The sequence below is a fragment of the Siniperca chuatsi genome, linkage group LG24, assembly GCF_020085105.1.
Source record: "Siniperca chuatsi isolate FFG_IHB_CAS linkage group LG24, ASM2008510v1, whole genome shotgun sequence".
NCBI classification, from domain to species: domain Eukaryota; kingdom Metazoa; phylum Chordata; class Actinopteri; order Centrarchiformes; family Sinipercidae; genus Siniperca; species Siniperca chuatsi.
The window spans coordinates 12,462,757-12,477,011 of NC_058065.1; the positions used below are offsets into that span (position 1 = coordinate 12,462,757).

General features: G+C 41.3%; 1 protein-coding gene across 1 annotated transcript; it reads left to right on the forward strand.

Moving 5' to 3' along the window:
* The first annotated feature begins 1,921 nt into the window (after positions 1-1,921).
* spry2 (sprouty RTK signaling antagonist 2) lies at positions 1,922-6,810 on the forward strand. The gene is made up of 2 exons (XM_044187133.1): positions 1,922-2,345; positions 4,752-6,810. Exon 2 carries the CDS (start codon positions 4,800-4,802, stop codon positions 5,859-5,861), a length of 1,062 nt encoding a protein of 353 aa, XP_044043068.1. The 5' UTR covers positions 1,922-2,345; positions 4,752-4,799; the 3' UTR covers positions 5,862-6,810.
* The last annotated feature ends 7,445 nt before the right edge of the window (positions 6,811-14,255 follow it).

Sequence of the window (14,255 nt, forward strand, 5' to 3'; positions counted from 1 at the left end):
GTTAATTTGCCAGATCATACTCTGAGTTGATTAAAGTGACTTCCCCCAGTGGTGTGGTACTCACGACTTCATAATGATTCTGTCATTAATTGATCAGACATTCTATTACTAAAACAGAGGAGAGGGGGGGGAGAGGTGTCTAAGCTCTCATTGTTTTCATCGAAGGTCTGCTCTTTTTGTCCGTGTCCCAGACTGGCATAACACAGGCTAATTGGTCTTTTAAATATCACTTTTGGGAAAAGGTTTCCGTTTGCAGCACTGTGTTTGGAGCCTGACTTTTACTGACGATGCGTGCGTGCGTGCGTGTGTGTGTGTGACTTGACTTTTCAACAGAGCACACCGACTTCTTCTGCCTTGAACACGTTACGGTTTCACATTCCCTGATTTATGTTTGTGTGCACGTGTTCATTTATACATACATGGACAAATTGTGTGCGGGAGTGACTTGCTGTGTCACAAAAACAGAGACTCAGACCATCAGTCTTTATTAAGAATTATTAAGACACTTTCCAGATGGTTGTCATGGACATTTAAACGCATCTGATGGTTTATTTTGACTTGGTTTTGGAGCTTTTTTGAAATTCAGCCTCTAGTGATTGCAGTCTGCGGTATCTGAGGAAGTCCACACGGGGGTGCTGCTTCACTATTATTCACAACAGCTGAGAGTAAACAGTATTGGCTTGTTAAATAGTTGTATCAGTTCCCATGGATTGCTTTTAACTAGATCTATAGCAGCCTGGCAAAGAGCCTCACATGGTTCATAATGAGCAAAGTGTCCAGGGATGTTCAGTATGATTAACACAGTGCCCTGTAAATCAGAGGTAAGTTAAAATGCATTTGGGAAACTACTCCATTGCCCTTTGAGAAGACAGACCAAGTAGAATTTTAAGGTACTTAATTTAATTATTTCTGGGGTTTTTTTGTTACTTTGTACTTTTACTCCACCTCTGAGTGAAATTTAGTGTCACGATGCACCAGATCGTACTCTGAATCTTTGCTTAAGTAAAGCAGCAATTCCACACACCAAAAAAAAAATACTGCATTACAAGTCCTGCGTTCAACATTTTACTTAAAAGTATCACCAGCAAAATATGCTCAAAGTATCAAAAGTTAAAGTAGTCATTATGCAGAATGGCCCTTTTCAGAGTTATTATCTATATTACATTATTGGATTATTGTTATTACGGATGAATTAACATGCATTTTACTGTTGTAGCTGATCAAGGTGGTGAACTATTTTCCAACTGTTAGTTTGATCTATATAAATGCAACATATTTATAAGCAATCGTATATTTTGCATATAAAATATGAATCTGAAAAGTAACAGTAGCTGTCAGATAAATGTAGTGGAGTAACAAGTACAATATTTTCCTCTGAAATGTAGTGGAGTTGAAGTAGAAAGTGAATGCTAAAGTAAACTACAAGTACCGCGAAATTGTTACTTCCCACCATTGTAGATACAGGTATACAACCACAAATTAGTTTTAGTTGGAATTACAGAATCAGATTACAATATTTCAAAAGTCTAATCAAATGTATTGATTTTTAGTTTGTTTGTAGTAAGTTAGTAAATTAGGATTTTTATTTGCAGCCTATGTGAAACTTGAACTAGCCCAAAACTAGCCCACCAGCATGAACAGCTGTAACAAATGCATTTCAGGGGAGTGATATGTAAAGTGCTACTTCAAAGCGTGTCACCAACGATAAGAAATTCTTGACTTCGGGGGGCAGCCCTCGTATGTCCGCCGCAGGTGACCAGCAGCGTTTGGCTCCCGCTGTGTAATTGATCAGACTGCTGGGTGTGAATGGCTGCTCTCTAGCAGCCAATGGCTGAGCACCGGATGCGAGATATCCGCTGTAACAACAAGCGCTCTGTTCAGCTTGACGCCATTTACAGCCCAAATCCCGACCTCCCCTCCGGAAAGAGCAAAAAAAAAAAAAAAAAAAAAACAACAACACACACACACACAAGAGAAAAAGTACTTGCAAACTCTCAGAGCCCTGCGGATAAAACACATCGATTTAAAACTACTTCTGAGCTGGAGTTTTTTGTCGCTCGCTTCTCCATTTTTTCCCTTCTTCTCCTTGTTTCAAGAAAAGTGCAAAGTTTACACTCCGGCGGTGACTGATTGAAGTTTTCGCCTGTTTTAATGCCTCGTGCTCTTGCGCAAAACATGGGATTTACGTCTTAGCGCTGCTTTTAATGACTGTGCGTCCCGGTTGGAAACTTTCTCAATGGATTTTACCGACGGCTTTGCAGACTTGAGTTGCTGATGTAGGGAATAAACTCTCTGTCAAACTGGATTTATTTCACCTAAACGGGGGCTAAAGTGTCGACAGCACGGTATGTGTAGCCTTTTGTAAAACTGTAGTTGTCATAAACACGATAAAAAAACAACTTTTTTTTGTTGTTTTTTGCTAACATTTGTAGCCTCTTTCCAACCCCCCTCCTCTTCTTTTAGCTTACTGTAGCCCATTAATATAATGTTATTGTTTTAACAGAAGGGGCTGTCTTTTGACTGATTTTGAGCTTCTTATCCGTGGCAATTTTAGATTAAAGGTGTAGTTTTCCTGCAACGAAGACGGGTGTGTTAATCTAAAGTCAATGGGTTTTCTCATACGTGCATTAATATACTAAATGTATCTGCTGAACCTGTGTGACACTATTTTTCTCCTACACTCGTGAATATTTGCAATATAAATCTGCTCCACACAGTGGAAAACACTGCCTTGTCAGTTGTGTATCAGAAACAATATGACTCACTGGATTTCTATATTTAACTCAACACTGAGTTAGAGTTTTACGCCACTTTACTTCTGTCAGCCCACACACCTCCCACACACTGTGGCCAACATGGCTTGCACACAGGCCTTGTAAGTGGATGAGGGGCCGTAACCCCCCCCCAAAAAAAACAGGTAACATTTGAAACATTTGAGTGTGCCTGCCAGCCCTTCATTTGGAGCAAAAAGGCTCATGAATCCTAAAGAACCCTCATGCATGCTCACAGAGAGCACTGCTTCACTCCCACCCTCACCACCACCACCCCTTGAACGCATCGCTCACACTTTACATGGACCCTTTCATGCTCCAGACTTTTAATCTTGTCGCTCATCTTCTTCTCAAGAGTATCACAATGTAAAATGTGTTAGAATTGGGGAAGGTTGCTGCAGGCCATTTGTCATGCAACAAACAAAGGCCCTTCCTGTATTGTCATTGAAAGGGTGGGACCTCACGACCCCAAAGATGGCATTTGAAAGCTAATTACCACAAGGAAGGAGAATTAAGGCCACTACTGTCAGTTTCTTTACTTTGGTGTGATATGTTGGTGAAAACAAGGCTGTGCATTTGAATATGTAGATTGATGAAATGCAATATGCTAATACTTACTCTCTCCATATGATAAATCTGTGAGAGTATAACTGATGTGAGCGCCTATAGACTAGAGGTCAGGATTTTTGTTCAAGCCTTACATCCGAGGACTATCCAAAGTTTAACAAAAGGCCATTTAGTTCCCTTGTTCCTCCTTTTACACGCACTCTTACACATGCTTTAACTTTCCATGTCTGTGTAACCTTTTTGACCCATGTCAGTCTTCAGTGAAGTACCCTACTTCCTTCAGCCCTCAACAAACACACAGAAAAAAACTGAGCGTTGATCATCACCATACGCAGCCTCTGAGAATGGAAATACTGATCTTCCAAGATATGTAGTGTAGAACATTGTAATTACATATTTGCTACCGTTTGACACATTATAATTACATTAGAAGTATAAGAACGTGTCCAATAATACTGCAACTAACAATAATTTTCAATATATCGATTAATCAGATTTAGAGCTGCAACCAGCGATTATTTAGATTATTGAATAATCTGCTGATTATTTTCTCAAGTAATCATTCTGTCGATAAAATTTCAGGAAGTAGTGAAAAATATCCGTTATAGTTTCCCACAGCTCAAGGTGACGTCTTCAGATGTCTTGTTTTGTCTGACCAATAGTCCAAACTCAGCAATATTCAATAAAGATATCAAATTTGATATCATAAAAGACTAAAAGAACCAGGACATATGCATTTGAGAAGCTTGAATCATTTTTAGCCTTTGTTGCAGAGAGTGGAGAGACGACAGGAAATGAGGGACAGAGATGCAGCAAAGGTCCCCAGCCGGGCTCGAACCGGGGACGTTGCAGTTCATGGTCAGCGTCTTAAGCTACAGGGGTGCCCCTCAGATTAACTTTCTGTCCGTCAACAATTGATGAATCGTTTTAAGCTCTGGAGTCCAAGCAAATTTGCTCACGTATTGTTCTTGGTTAGCTAAGTCATTGTTTTGTCATAGGTGTGGGGAAACGGGAAGTTTGCACAAACTGTTGGCAGGGAAACATCTAAATTCAATATCAGTGCTTAAACATAAAGCCTGGATCTGGAACTTGAATCAGCTTTGAGTAAACAAACTTTTGTTATCATTTTAGTTTTTTATAGTAGCCACAGAGATAGCTCATGTTCCATAGACCCACTCTTGACTGAAAGCAAGTCTCCAAAAGCTGATTCTAAAGGCCCAACCACCCCTCACTACCGGCTCCGAACATTACATCAGCTATAATCAAACACGTCCATCTCTCTCCCCAACACTGCGATGTGCTTGTTAGGCCTTATTTCAATAGTGGTGCTTGTACAGATATCGGTTAAGATTTGCATGGCATCATTTGCATGGCTTGTCGCAGACACATATAAACTGTCTGTTCTTTTTACAGGACTTCAGATGTGTCCCATGCCAACCAGAGTGGCCCTTCAGTCCCGAGATGGATTCCAGAAGTCAGAACGACAGCGACGGGGGAGGAGGACACCACGGGTGGTCACCGTCATCGACCGGCTCGCCGGACACGCCGCATGACGAAGGGAGACCGCAACCACGGCCTCCGCAAACTCACGATGGTCCGCCAGATTCTGGGTTGAACAGCGGGCAGCCGCCCCAGACTCCAGCAGTGCTATCTCTGGATCAGATCAGGATAAGTGGGAGCAGTAATGAGTATACAGAAGGGCCCACAGTTGCCCAAAGGTCTCCGGCCTCTGAGCATAGGCAACAGAAGAGTAACTTGGTTGCGTCACCAGGTTCAAGGACCAGTGTGCAGCAGGAGACCAGGGAAGACAGGCCTAATAATCTCCACAACCTGCATTCATTGACTCAGTATGGAAACACAAATACTTCCATCTCTTCCAGGGAGGGCATGCTGCGGTCCTCCAGTGCAGAGGACTCCCAGAGTAGCATCAGGACCAGCGTGGGGAGCACTTCTTCAGGCCAGAGGCTCCTCAGCAGCCTGGCAGGCAGCAACCAGATAATCAGAACCCAGCCGAAACGTGCCAAGCTAAATTCAGAAGAGCTGAAGCCCCTGAACAATGAGTCCAGGGAGGTGGTGGCCGTGCCAGGCAGCGGAAGCTCTAAAAATCCAGGTATACACTCCAACAAGTGTGCGGACTGTGGTCGGTGCTGTTGCTCAGAGTGTAGTCGCCCGCGGGCGCTTCCTTCCTGCTGGATGTGCGGCCGCCGGTGCGTGTGCTCGGCGCAGAGCGCCGTGGAGTACGGGACGTGCGTCTGCTGCGTCAAGGGGCTTTTCTACCACTGCTCCAGCGACGACGAGGACACGTGCACCGACAAGCCCTTTTCGTGCACGCAGTCGCACTGCTGCGCCCGCTGGGCCACCGTGTCGCTCCTCTCCCTGCTCTTCCCCTGTCTCCTGTGCTACCTCCCGGCTAAAGGATGTGTCGCCGTGTGCCAGTGCTGCTATGACCGAGTCAAACGACCCGGCTGTCGGTGCAAGAACACAAACCCAATCCGCTGTGAGGATGTTGGCAAGCCGACGTAGACAAGACTGCCGTGTGTGTTCAAAATGCAGAAGGATGGAAAGACTGAACTGATGTTTTGGCCCTCTTGTTCTGTAGTTGAAAGGTTTGTTTAGAGAGCTCATGATGCTGTTGAGTTTTTGTGTTTTCCATCTTCATGCCTATCAGATCTGGGCAGAGACGTAGTCAAATTTTGCCTTGAATTGTCAACTTTTAAGGTTGATAATGGCACTGCAGGTGCATTCACTCACCCTAGCATTATGGGTTTCACTTGAAAGGCAAACCAAAATAAGCACTCCACATGTTAAAAGGTATGAAGACATAGTCAACTACTGTTTTGTCCTAAAAGATAATTTCTTCACTCAAGTGCCCAGATACCGCGTTGTTATCCAGATGGATAGCCTTTTTTTTAACATTTAATACAACTTATATGCTAAGAACAGACTCCTATTACTAACTGTATGTAAAGTAGTCAATGCAAAGGGTATGTACATTAGAAAATGAGTTTGACAGATGTTTTATTTTTGTACATATAATAATACTTCAACTGTGAAAAGTTTTCTGCCGTACCAGAGGCACCTCGATAAATCCACATTTATATGAATCAGTCAACTTCATTCATACGATGTTTGTACATTCACTGGAATGTATATCAATCATTTTATGTAATTTACAAAGGAAAAGTCTTATCCCTTCTACTTGTAAATTGTACAGTGACCTTATATGAAAAATGTATTTTCTAATTCCAACATTGCTTAGTGTAAAGTTAAAAAATATATATTTATTTGAAGGTTTATTATTTTATAATGAAAAATATTTATTTTGAGAAAGCATTGTTAATGTGTCACCTCTTATGGGGCTATTCTGTAGTTTTGAGGTGATGTGTAGGAGTGTCAAAGCTGGATGAATAGTTCACTATGAATTAGAAGACAAATATATTAACGTTTGAAATTAAACAACCTTGAAGTCTGACAGCATTTTTCCTGTTTTTGTCTGCATTGTCTTGTGTACTCTTTAGAGTCATATTCAGGTGATGGAGAAAAATTGAGAATAATTTCACATTTCAAACATGGAAAGTATTTTGATGATTCAGAGGTGTTTTTTAAGCATAATGTTACTTTATAATATAGTTACTAATGTAACTTTTTAAACCGCTAACTAAACATGTAAGTGGCAGTTTTGTCTGGGTTTACACTTTTCTTGAGACTTTTTCAGATGGTTTAAGGCAGGTTTACGCACCGCTCTCTACATTTTTAATTGAACCTCTGCACGAACATCTCAAGTAGAGCTGCCATCAGCCCCCGCTCTGCCATAGTGTCTGCAACACAATCACTCTGAGATGTTTACAGAGATCAAACAAGGAAAACAAGGACACATTAATGTTCACCTTGGGTCCTCTTAAGAAAAAACATCTGGCTCTGGTAAAGCCATGTGTATAGGAATGCGCTCATGTGCACATCTGTTTGCATGCAATCCAGAAAATGCTTGAACATGATTTACCAACCAAATTTGGGTCCTATGACCTGTTTTTTTAATCTCATAAAACGCTCCACCTGTTTTTTTTTTTGCAAATATGCATTCATGTAAGCCTGCTATTACACCCTGGCCTGGCTTCAGGTTCATTTCATGTACGTTCCTCAGGATCCTGCAGATACTAGGCCCCTTTTTCTCCATGCTTTTTTTTTTTTTATCAGAGGTTTGTTCAGGAATTCCTTGGTTTTGAATGTCCCTGCAGGCGAAACATAAGCCTGAAACATAAGCCCCTGACACTTGTTGACAGCATACGGACGTGTTTGCGGCACGGTATGCATTCAGAGCCGTGATTGACACGCCGAGGCCCAACCTGCGCTCACTTGTTTGTTATTCATCCCCAGCCTTTGACTGACGGGGGTTTGCTTTACATAATTATCAACTTTCACCTATTTTACAGCGGTGGTAGAGGAGATGGAAACGTAACAGGCAGAATCCCATTAGAGACAGTTGATCTTGTGTTTAAGTCTTTATCGCTCCAGTCGCAGGCCTCCTCTCCCTCCATTGTCTCAGCTGTGAATGAAGAGGGAAAGGGCGGGTGTGGAGGAGGAGGGGTTGGGTCGTTAGGAAGAGGGACCGCAAAGGGTTAAAAGCATCACTTTGAATGACAAAGACCTAACAGTTTACCCCCGTATTCAGCCCGGCATGCATTCATCCTGTTTTCAATAGTCGGGGGGTCATTTTGGCTCCCCAACGCTCCTCTCAGCTACCTGCTCCTACTTGGTATTCCCATAGAGAGATGGTTGTCTTGTTGGGGGGTGGGGAGGGCAATCAGTTGGATGTGTTGAAGAAAAAATAGTGCAATATGTTGGGGTACGTGGTTTAAAAGCAAAAGGAGGTATATTTACACCAGAGCTAATGAGAAAAAAGTCGTTTTTTTCTGCGCAAATCCACCCACATTGATCCCATTACATCTAGAACAGTGTTTTCTCTTTCATAGCTACAAAGTTTGGTCTCGTTTTCAAGTCTGCATCTCAGCTATGAGCGAAATGCTCAGTGGCAAAAATTGCACACTCAGATCAAAAAATGTTTGGAAGTTATTTTCGGAAAACACAAGGGCCTCGGGTCATTTCAGTTTCTTTATTTTCTTTTTTTTTTTGTCGAAGGGTTTCTTGGCAAAATGTTAAACACCTCTGTAAGCTGATGTTCATGGTGCGTATTACATCCCAAAGAAACATGTTGATATAGATTCTACAGGTTCTTAAATCAGGAATATGTTAAGACACAGAAGTAATATGTTCATAAACAATAGATATTGTACTACTGCTACTACTTTCATCGTCTACTAGAGTCCACGAGAAGCCCACCTAGTCAAATGCCATGCATGCACAGACTCGACCAATAAATTGACAACAACAAAAATAATTGAGAATTAGTGCAGAAAAGGATCAAAACAAGAAACACGGAGAGAGGTTGTTTATCCCAGTGATTTGGCAGCAGAGAGTAGCAGGAGGAGGAGGAGGAGGCCCCAGAACGGCTCTCTTTGTTGGTTTTAGCCGCCGTGGCCCCTGCGGCTCATGGCGGCTGTGGGGCAGAGCGGCCTATTCACCCTGCTCACCAAGGCAGAACGCAGCACAGGAAGACAGGAAGGAAGCGGGGCTATTCTTCATGGAACGCATTGTCTGTCTGTCTGACGGCCAGGCTTAAGCAATCAAACAGCACTGTGAGAGAGAGACAGACAGAGAGAAAAGAGAGGAAGTGCGGGGAGATGAAAGCATTGCAGCTGTTAAAAATATAAAGATTATAAAAAGGAACAAAATGTTTTTTCATGTTTGCTGCAAAATGCTTTTATAACTTTTTCGTTGCAACTTTCATTTCAAGGTGAAACTTAAGAAATGAAAAATTAAGATATGTGATCCAGCAAGGCAAAGCGTAAGGCTAAACATGCTTACAATATCCACAGTGAGATGCATTTAAGTGTAGTATGTAAGTAAAAACACTCATTATTGTTCCGTAGTGCGTAATGCTCGTACCTGTTCCCTCTTACCTGTTTTAAGGAGAGTGTTGGAACCAGCCTAACTGCCTCATGTACCTTTTGGTAGTTTAAACAGTGACAATGCATCATAATTTATGAGCTTATAGGCATGATGTAATGTAAAACTTCATTCTGCAAAGGCTTTGCATGAATGTAGTACTTAAATAAAGTGGAGTTGGACAATTGGAACTTGAAAAGTAAGTATATGTGAAATTAAACATCCTTTTTGCTAAGAAATCAGTATATATACATACATATCCTGTGTGTTTTGACTTATTTGGTTCAAATTGTAATTAGAAGAAGAAATTCAAGTGTTGTATATTTTTCTGCAGTTCCAGCGCCGCCTCCTTTAGTGTTGTCAAAAAGAGCGTGATTTTTTTGGTACAGCTGAAAAAGTCTGTACCGGTACCGGTTCATGTGATTGGTGCAACATCGGTGTTGGCGGGCTCTAAAATGAGTTTGTTCAGTTTCTCTTCCATCTTACAACCTTTTTAGCCATTGCTCACTCCCATCTGTGATTTGAGCACCTCGTACTTAACTCCCTGACAGCGGCGGAAGAGATACTTATAAGTACAAGTACTTAAGTAAAAGTAGCAGTACAACCACGTAGATAGATTACTTTGCTACAGTTGGTTTCAGCAGATAACTAATCCCTTTTCACTGTTTACCAGAGAGAGAGTGGGATCATGGTTCTGTACTCACTGACAGCGAAATGAGTGCTTTTTGTTTTAAAGAAAGAACGATCATCGGAGTGAATGTGTTCTCTCTTTTGTGGTAAGTCATCTTCCTGAAAGTAGCTGTGGTTTATCGAGCTCAGCAGTGATGACAGCATGAACTCAGACTTTCTTTGACTTACACAACCTTCATTACTAAACTGAGAAGATGCGTTCAGTGTTTTCAGAATAGCCTCTGGAGAGATATATGCCCAAAACATCAGATTTTTAAGCCCGACTTTAATTAAAATCAAATCTTATGTAGCTTTTCTAACCATGTGTGCATACGGGTGTAATCCCATCATATTGGTTCTCGCTTGTTGCAGAAATGTCAGTTTAACACATCAACATGGCTGTAAAGAGAGGCTACAGTACGTGGTGTAAAAGAAAAAAAATCACCACACCTTTCTCTTCTCTACCAGTGAAAACCTTTTCTCAGAAGCTGAACTTTTCTTTCTTGTTTTCCGATGTGGGCGGCAGAGAGCTGCACCCATCTAGAGCTCAAAGCTGAAGTGCATCCCCTCCACCTGACTGTGGTTTTAGTTTCCACTGAGTTTGTCCTCTGTCACACTTCACCATGTATTCAGTCGAATGACATAGAGAAAGCAGCAGAGCTGTATTGCAAAATATGGAATAAGTGACAGTCGACTAGCAAAATCTTGGCCGCGTAGCCTTTTTACACTGCTAGTTACCCAAGTGTTAAAATGTCCAAAATTGCTCCTGATACATTACAACTTTTGCCCTTTTTGAAGTTTCATATTCACTTTTTACAGAGCAGCTCTGCAGCTTTGGTAGAGCGTTCAGCTGTGCAAGGTGAATTACGGGGCACGCCTGTAGTTAAAAATCCAAATCTTTTGCAATCCAGTTCTATCTCAGTGACAGCTGAACTACTGTTATGCCTTGAGGAGGAAGATTACAGCAGCAAAGAGAGCAAATAGAGGGAATAAGAGAGACACTAGAGAGTGCATCTGGCATAAAGGTTTAGCGGGTGAGACGAGATGGAGGGTGTGTGTGCAGCATAGAAGGCCGCAGGTAAGTCTTTGCACATGTTGACAACTTTAAAAACTGGACCTGTAGCCATGCGTGTGCGCTAATGTTCATATATGCATGTGTATTCTTGCACACGTGTGTGTTTCTGACAGCATAATCAAGGATTTCGCCCAGACAATGAAGCCCGACTGGAGGCCTAAGTCTAATAGCAGCACTTAACTTCAATCCACCACAGGAAGTTGGCTCATCTGCACGCTCACACACACACACACACACACACACACACACACACATAAAGAGTCAGGTCCGTTGCTGACAGCCAGTGGATATGTGTTGGCGACACCGTGGCTGCAAGGCTCTTTACAGCTTAGCGGCCAATTGTTGCTCACCCAGATACACACACACACACACACTAAGAGCTTAGAGCTTCAGTTGTTATCCTGAAAGGCAATCCTGATCCCTCCGCTACACAGTAGGCCAGACACACATAAAAAGAGGAATTAGTGCGGTCTGACAGCTCACTATACCACATTGCATTTAGTGCGCGTACGTGTGCGATGGTGGCAATTATGTGTGTGTTTTGGGAGGGTGCATGCACATGTGGATGCATGTATGTAATCATGAACAGACTCTGAATAATGTAGTAAGAGTTTACGTTCTATGGAGAGAATAGCAGACACTGAGCGTTCATATACCTTCGGCCAAACACTGTTTGCAGACTTGATAAGATGCTCGGTAAAATATTTCCTGAAATTTTAACAAGAAAATATTTCAATTTTCCTGTTCAGTGTCTAAAAATCTTTTTACCTTCATCTTTTATCCGTCATATTTTTTTCCTCTTTGTAGCCATGTCTGTAATCAAGTGAATGGATTGATTGATATTGCATACGATAGCTGCTGCAGTTTAGGACATGCTAATCATTTGTCATTAAGGTAATTTGTTAACGCTGCTCTTTTGTATTGATGTGGAACTTTGTATGGATGTGTATATAGTTTAACCAGTACACACACGTGCAGCCCAGTGCAAAAAATGTTATTCTATACTTAAATTGTGGGGATAGATTGAGGGAACAAGGTATTTCTTAGCTAAGACTAGCTTCACCACAGTCGCCTCCCTGTTTCTAAACCAGGATTTTAAGGATTAAACAAAGTGGTGTCATTCACTGTGATGATATCTGGTACCATGTCAAGAATCTCTGTATCCTTTTTAAACCCTCTCAAAACAACTGTCACACATGCAATGTACATTACTGGTATTATACAGTACAATAACCATTCTTCATGCCATTCCAGATCTTTGTAAGCACTGAGCTGAAGCTTATTCCACCTCTGCCTTCAGTTTCAGTCACTAAATGGCCAAATGCCTGGAATATAAAAGTGTAATGATTGCTGAAAAAGAGTTAGTCAATCATTTCGACCTCTTAACTTTATTTTGCCCAACGAGACTAATTATGAACCTTAAATCTGCAATAGTTGATTTTTACACCTACTTGGGTGCTCCAACAGACATGGAGCAACATTAGCATTCATTAGCATTAGCATAGTTTCTGGGCACCTGTTGAATTAAAGTGCAATATACTCTCCTTTTAGCTCTGTTTTGGTCTCCATCGAGTCCTGAGGGAAATACCTTCATCTTAGCTGCTGAATGTTCCACTAGCTAGTTGCTAACTTTGTCTACAGTTCAGTGCTGAGCAGGTAGTGTATAGAGCTTATTTGCTAAAACCAGCTGCCTGCTGCTGCAAACAACACTGATGAGAGTAGTGAGAGTGAACCGAAACATTAAAGCTGTGAGCCATAAAACCAAAACAATGAGCTGAAAGTTGCTAAAACGCTCTTAAAAGCCGATAGGAACTGCAGATTCAGGTGATTATTTTTTTGTAGACACCTTTCACATTACACATAATCATTTATTGATTGTTAATAATAAAAATACTGATTAGCGCATCTTTAAAATTTTGGGTTTAATACAGTGGTTCCAAACCTGGGGATCAGGATGATTCTGAGAGGGGTTGTGACAAGATATCAAAGAAGAAATAAAAAACATACATATACATACATATATATACATACATATATATACATATACACATATATATATACACATACATACATATATATATATATATATATATATATATATATATATATATTTACAATTCTTCTCAAATCCATGCTTTTTCCATGTGAAATACTATAGTTTTAAGATAAGGGAACATCACTCTTTACTCTTTAGTCATTGCTTGGCTATAAAGTGTCATAAGCCAAAAAAGCTGAGAAGTAGTGGCTTCGGCAAGCTATTTTTCATGCATGCTGCAATGTTCTGTTGATATAATAGGGGGAAAGTCAGAAGCAAGACGCTCTAACATGCCATAGGCAAATATATTTCCATATTTGAGTATTTGTTTCTTTTTCTGGCCAAATTTGCAAGCCAACTTCTCCCTTTTCAGGTGCCCCATTTACTTCAGTGACATCATGTAACCCTCCACCTGAATGGTGTCATTGAGACACGGATCGAATTATTCAAATTGCAGCACAAGAAAGGAGAGTGACGACATTTGCAAGTCAAATCTACACAGACGTAACTGGTGCTGTAGAAAAGAAAAATGATGAAGCAGACTACAATACAACACACGCACACTCTTAAAATCCACTCAGCTGTGAAGAAGAGGAAGATGTAAAACCTGTTAATCTAAAGTACTTTCCTCCTAACTGCAAACTGACCACCGTGTCAGTGTGTGCATGTTGAGAAACACAGACTGGGCCAGCGAGGAGTTCAGAGGAATTACAGGGTGATATTTCTATATATGTCTCCATTGTCATCTTGCCGTTGTAAGCTGGGGATTGGGCCGAGGGGAGGGAGTGAGATCATGTGGAACTGAGCTGAGGAAGAAAAAGATATGATCAACCTGTGTGCCATTCAGCTCCATTAAAAACAGATTTCCCCCTTTCTATGGCTCGAACTTAATGAAGCGTTGGGTATGTCTTCGAGGTTAAAAGACTGTAACTAAGACGGGCTGCACTGAACTGAAATGTGCCATTAAGTGTGAAATACTGAAATACACTTGAGACCTCCAGGCATGGGTTTGTACTTTATTGTATTTTGCCTTTAATAAATTCTAAGAAATGCACTGGTATTACCCTGGAATTCTGGCCAAAATCTACTTGTTTTTCCCGGAGAAAATACCTGTAGACACCTGCGATTATTAGCA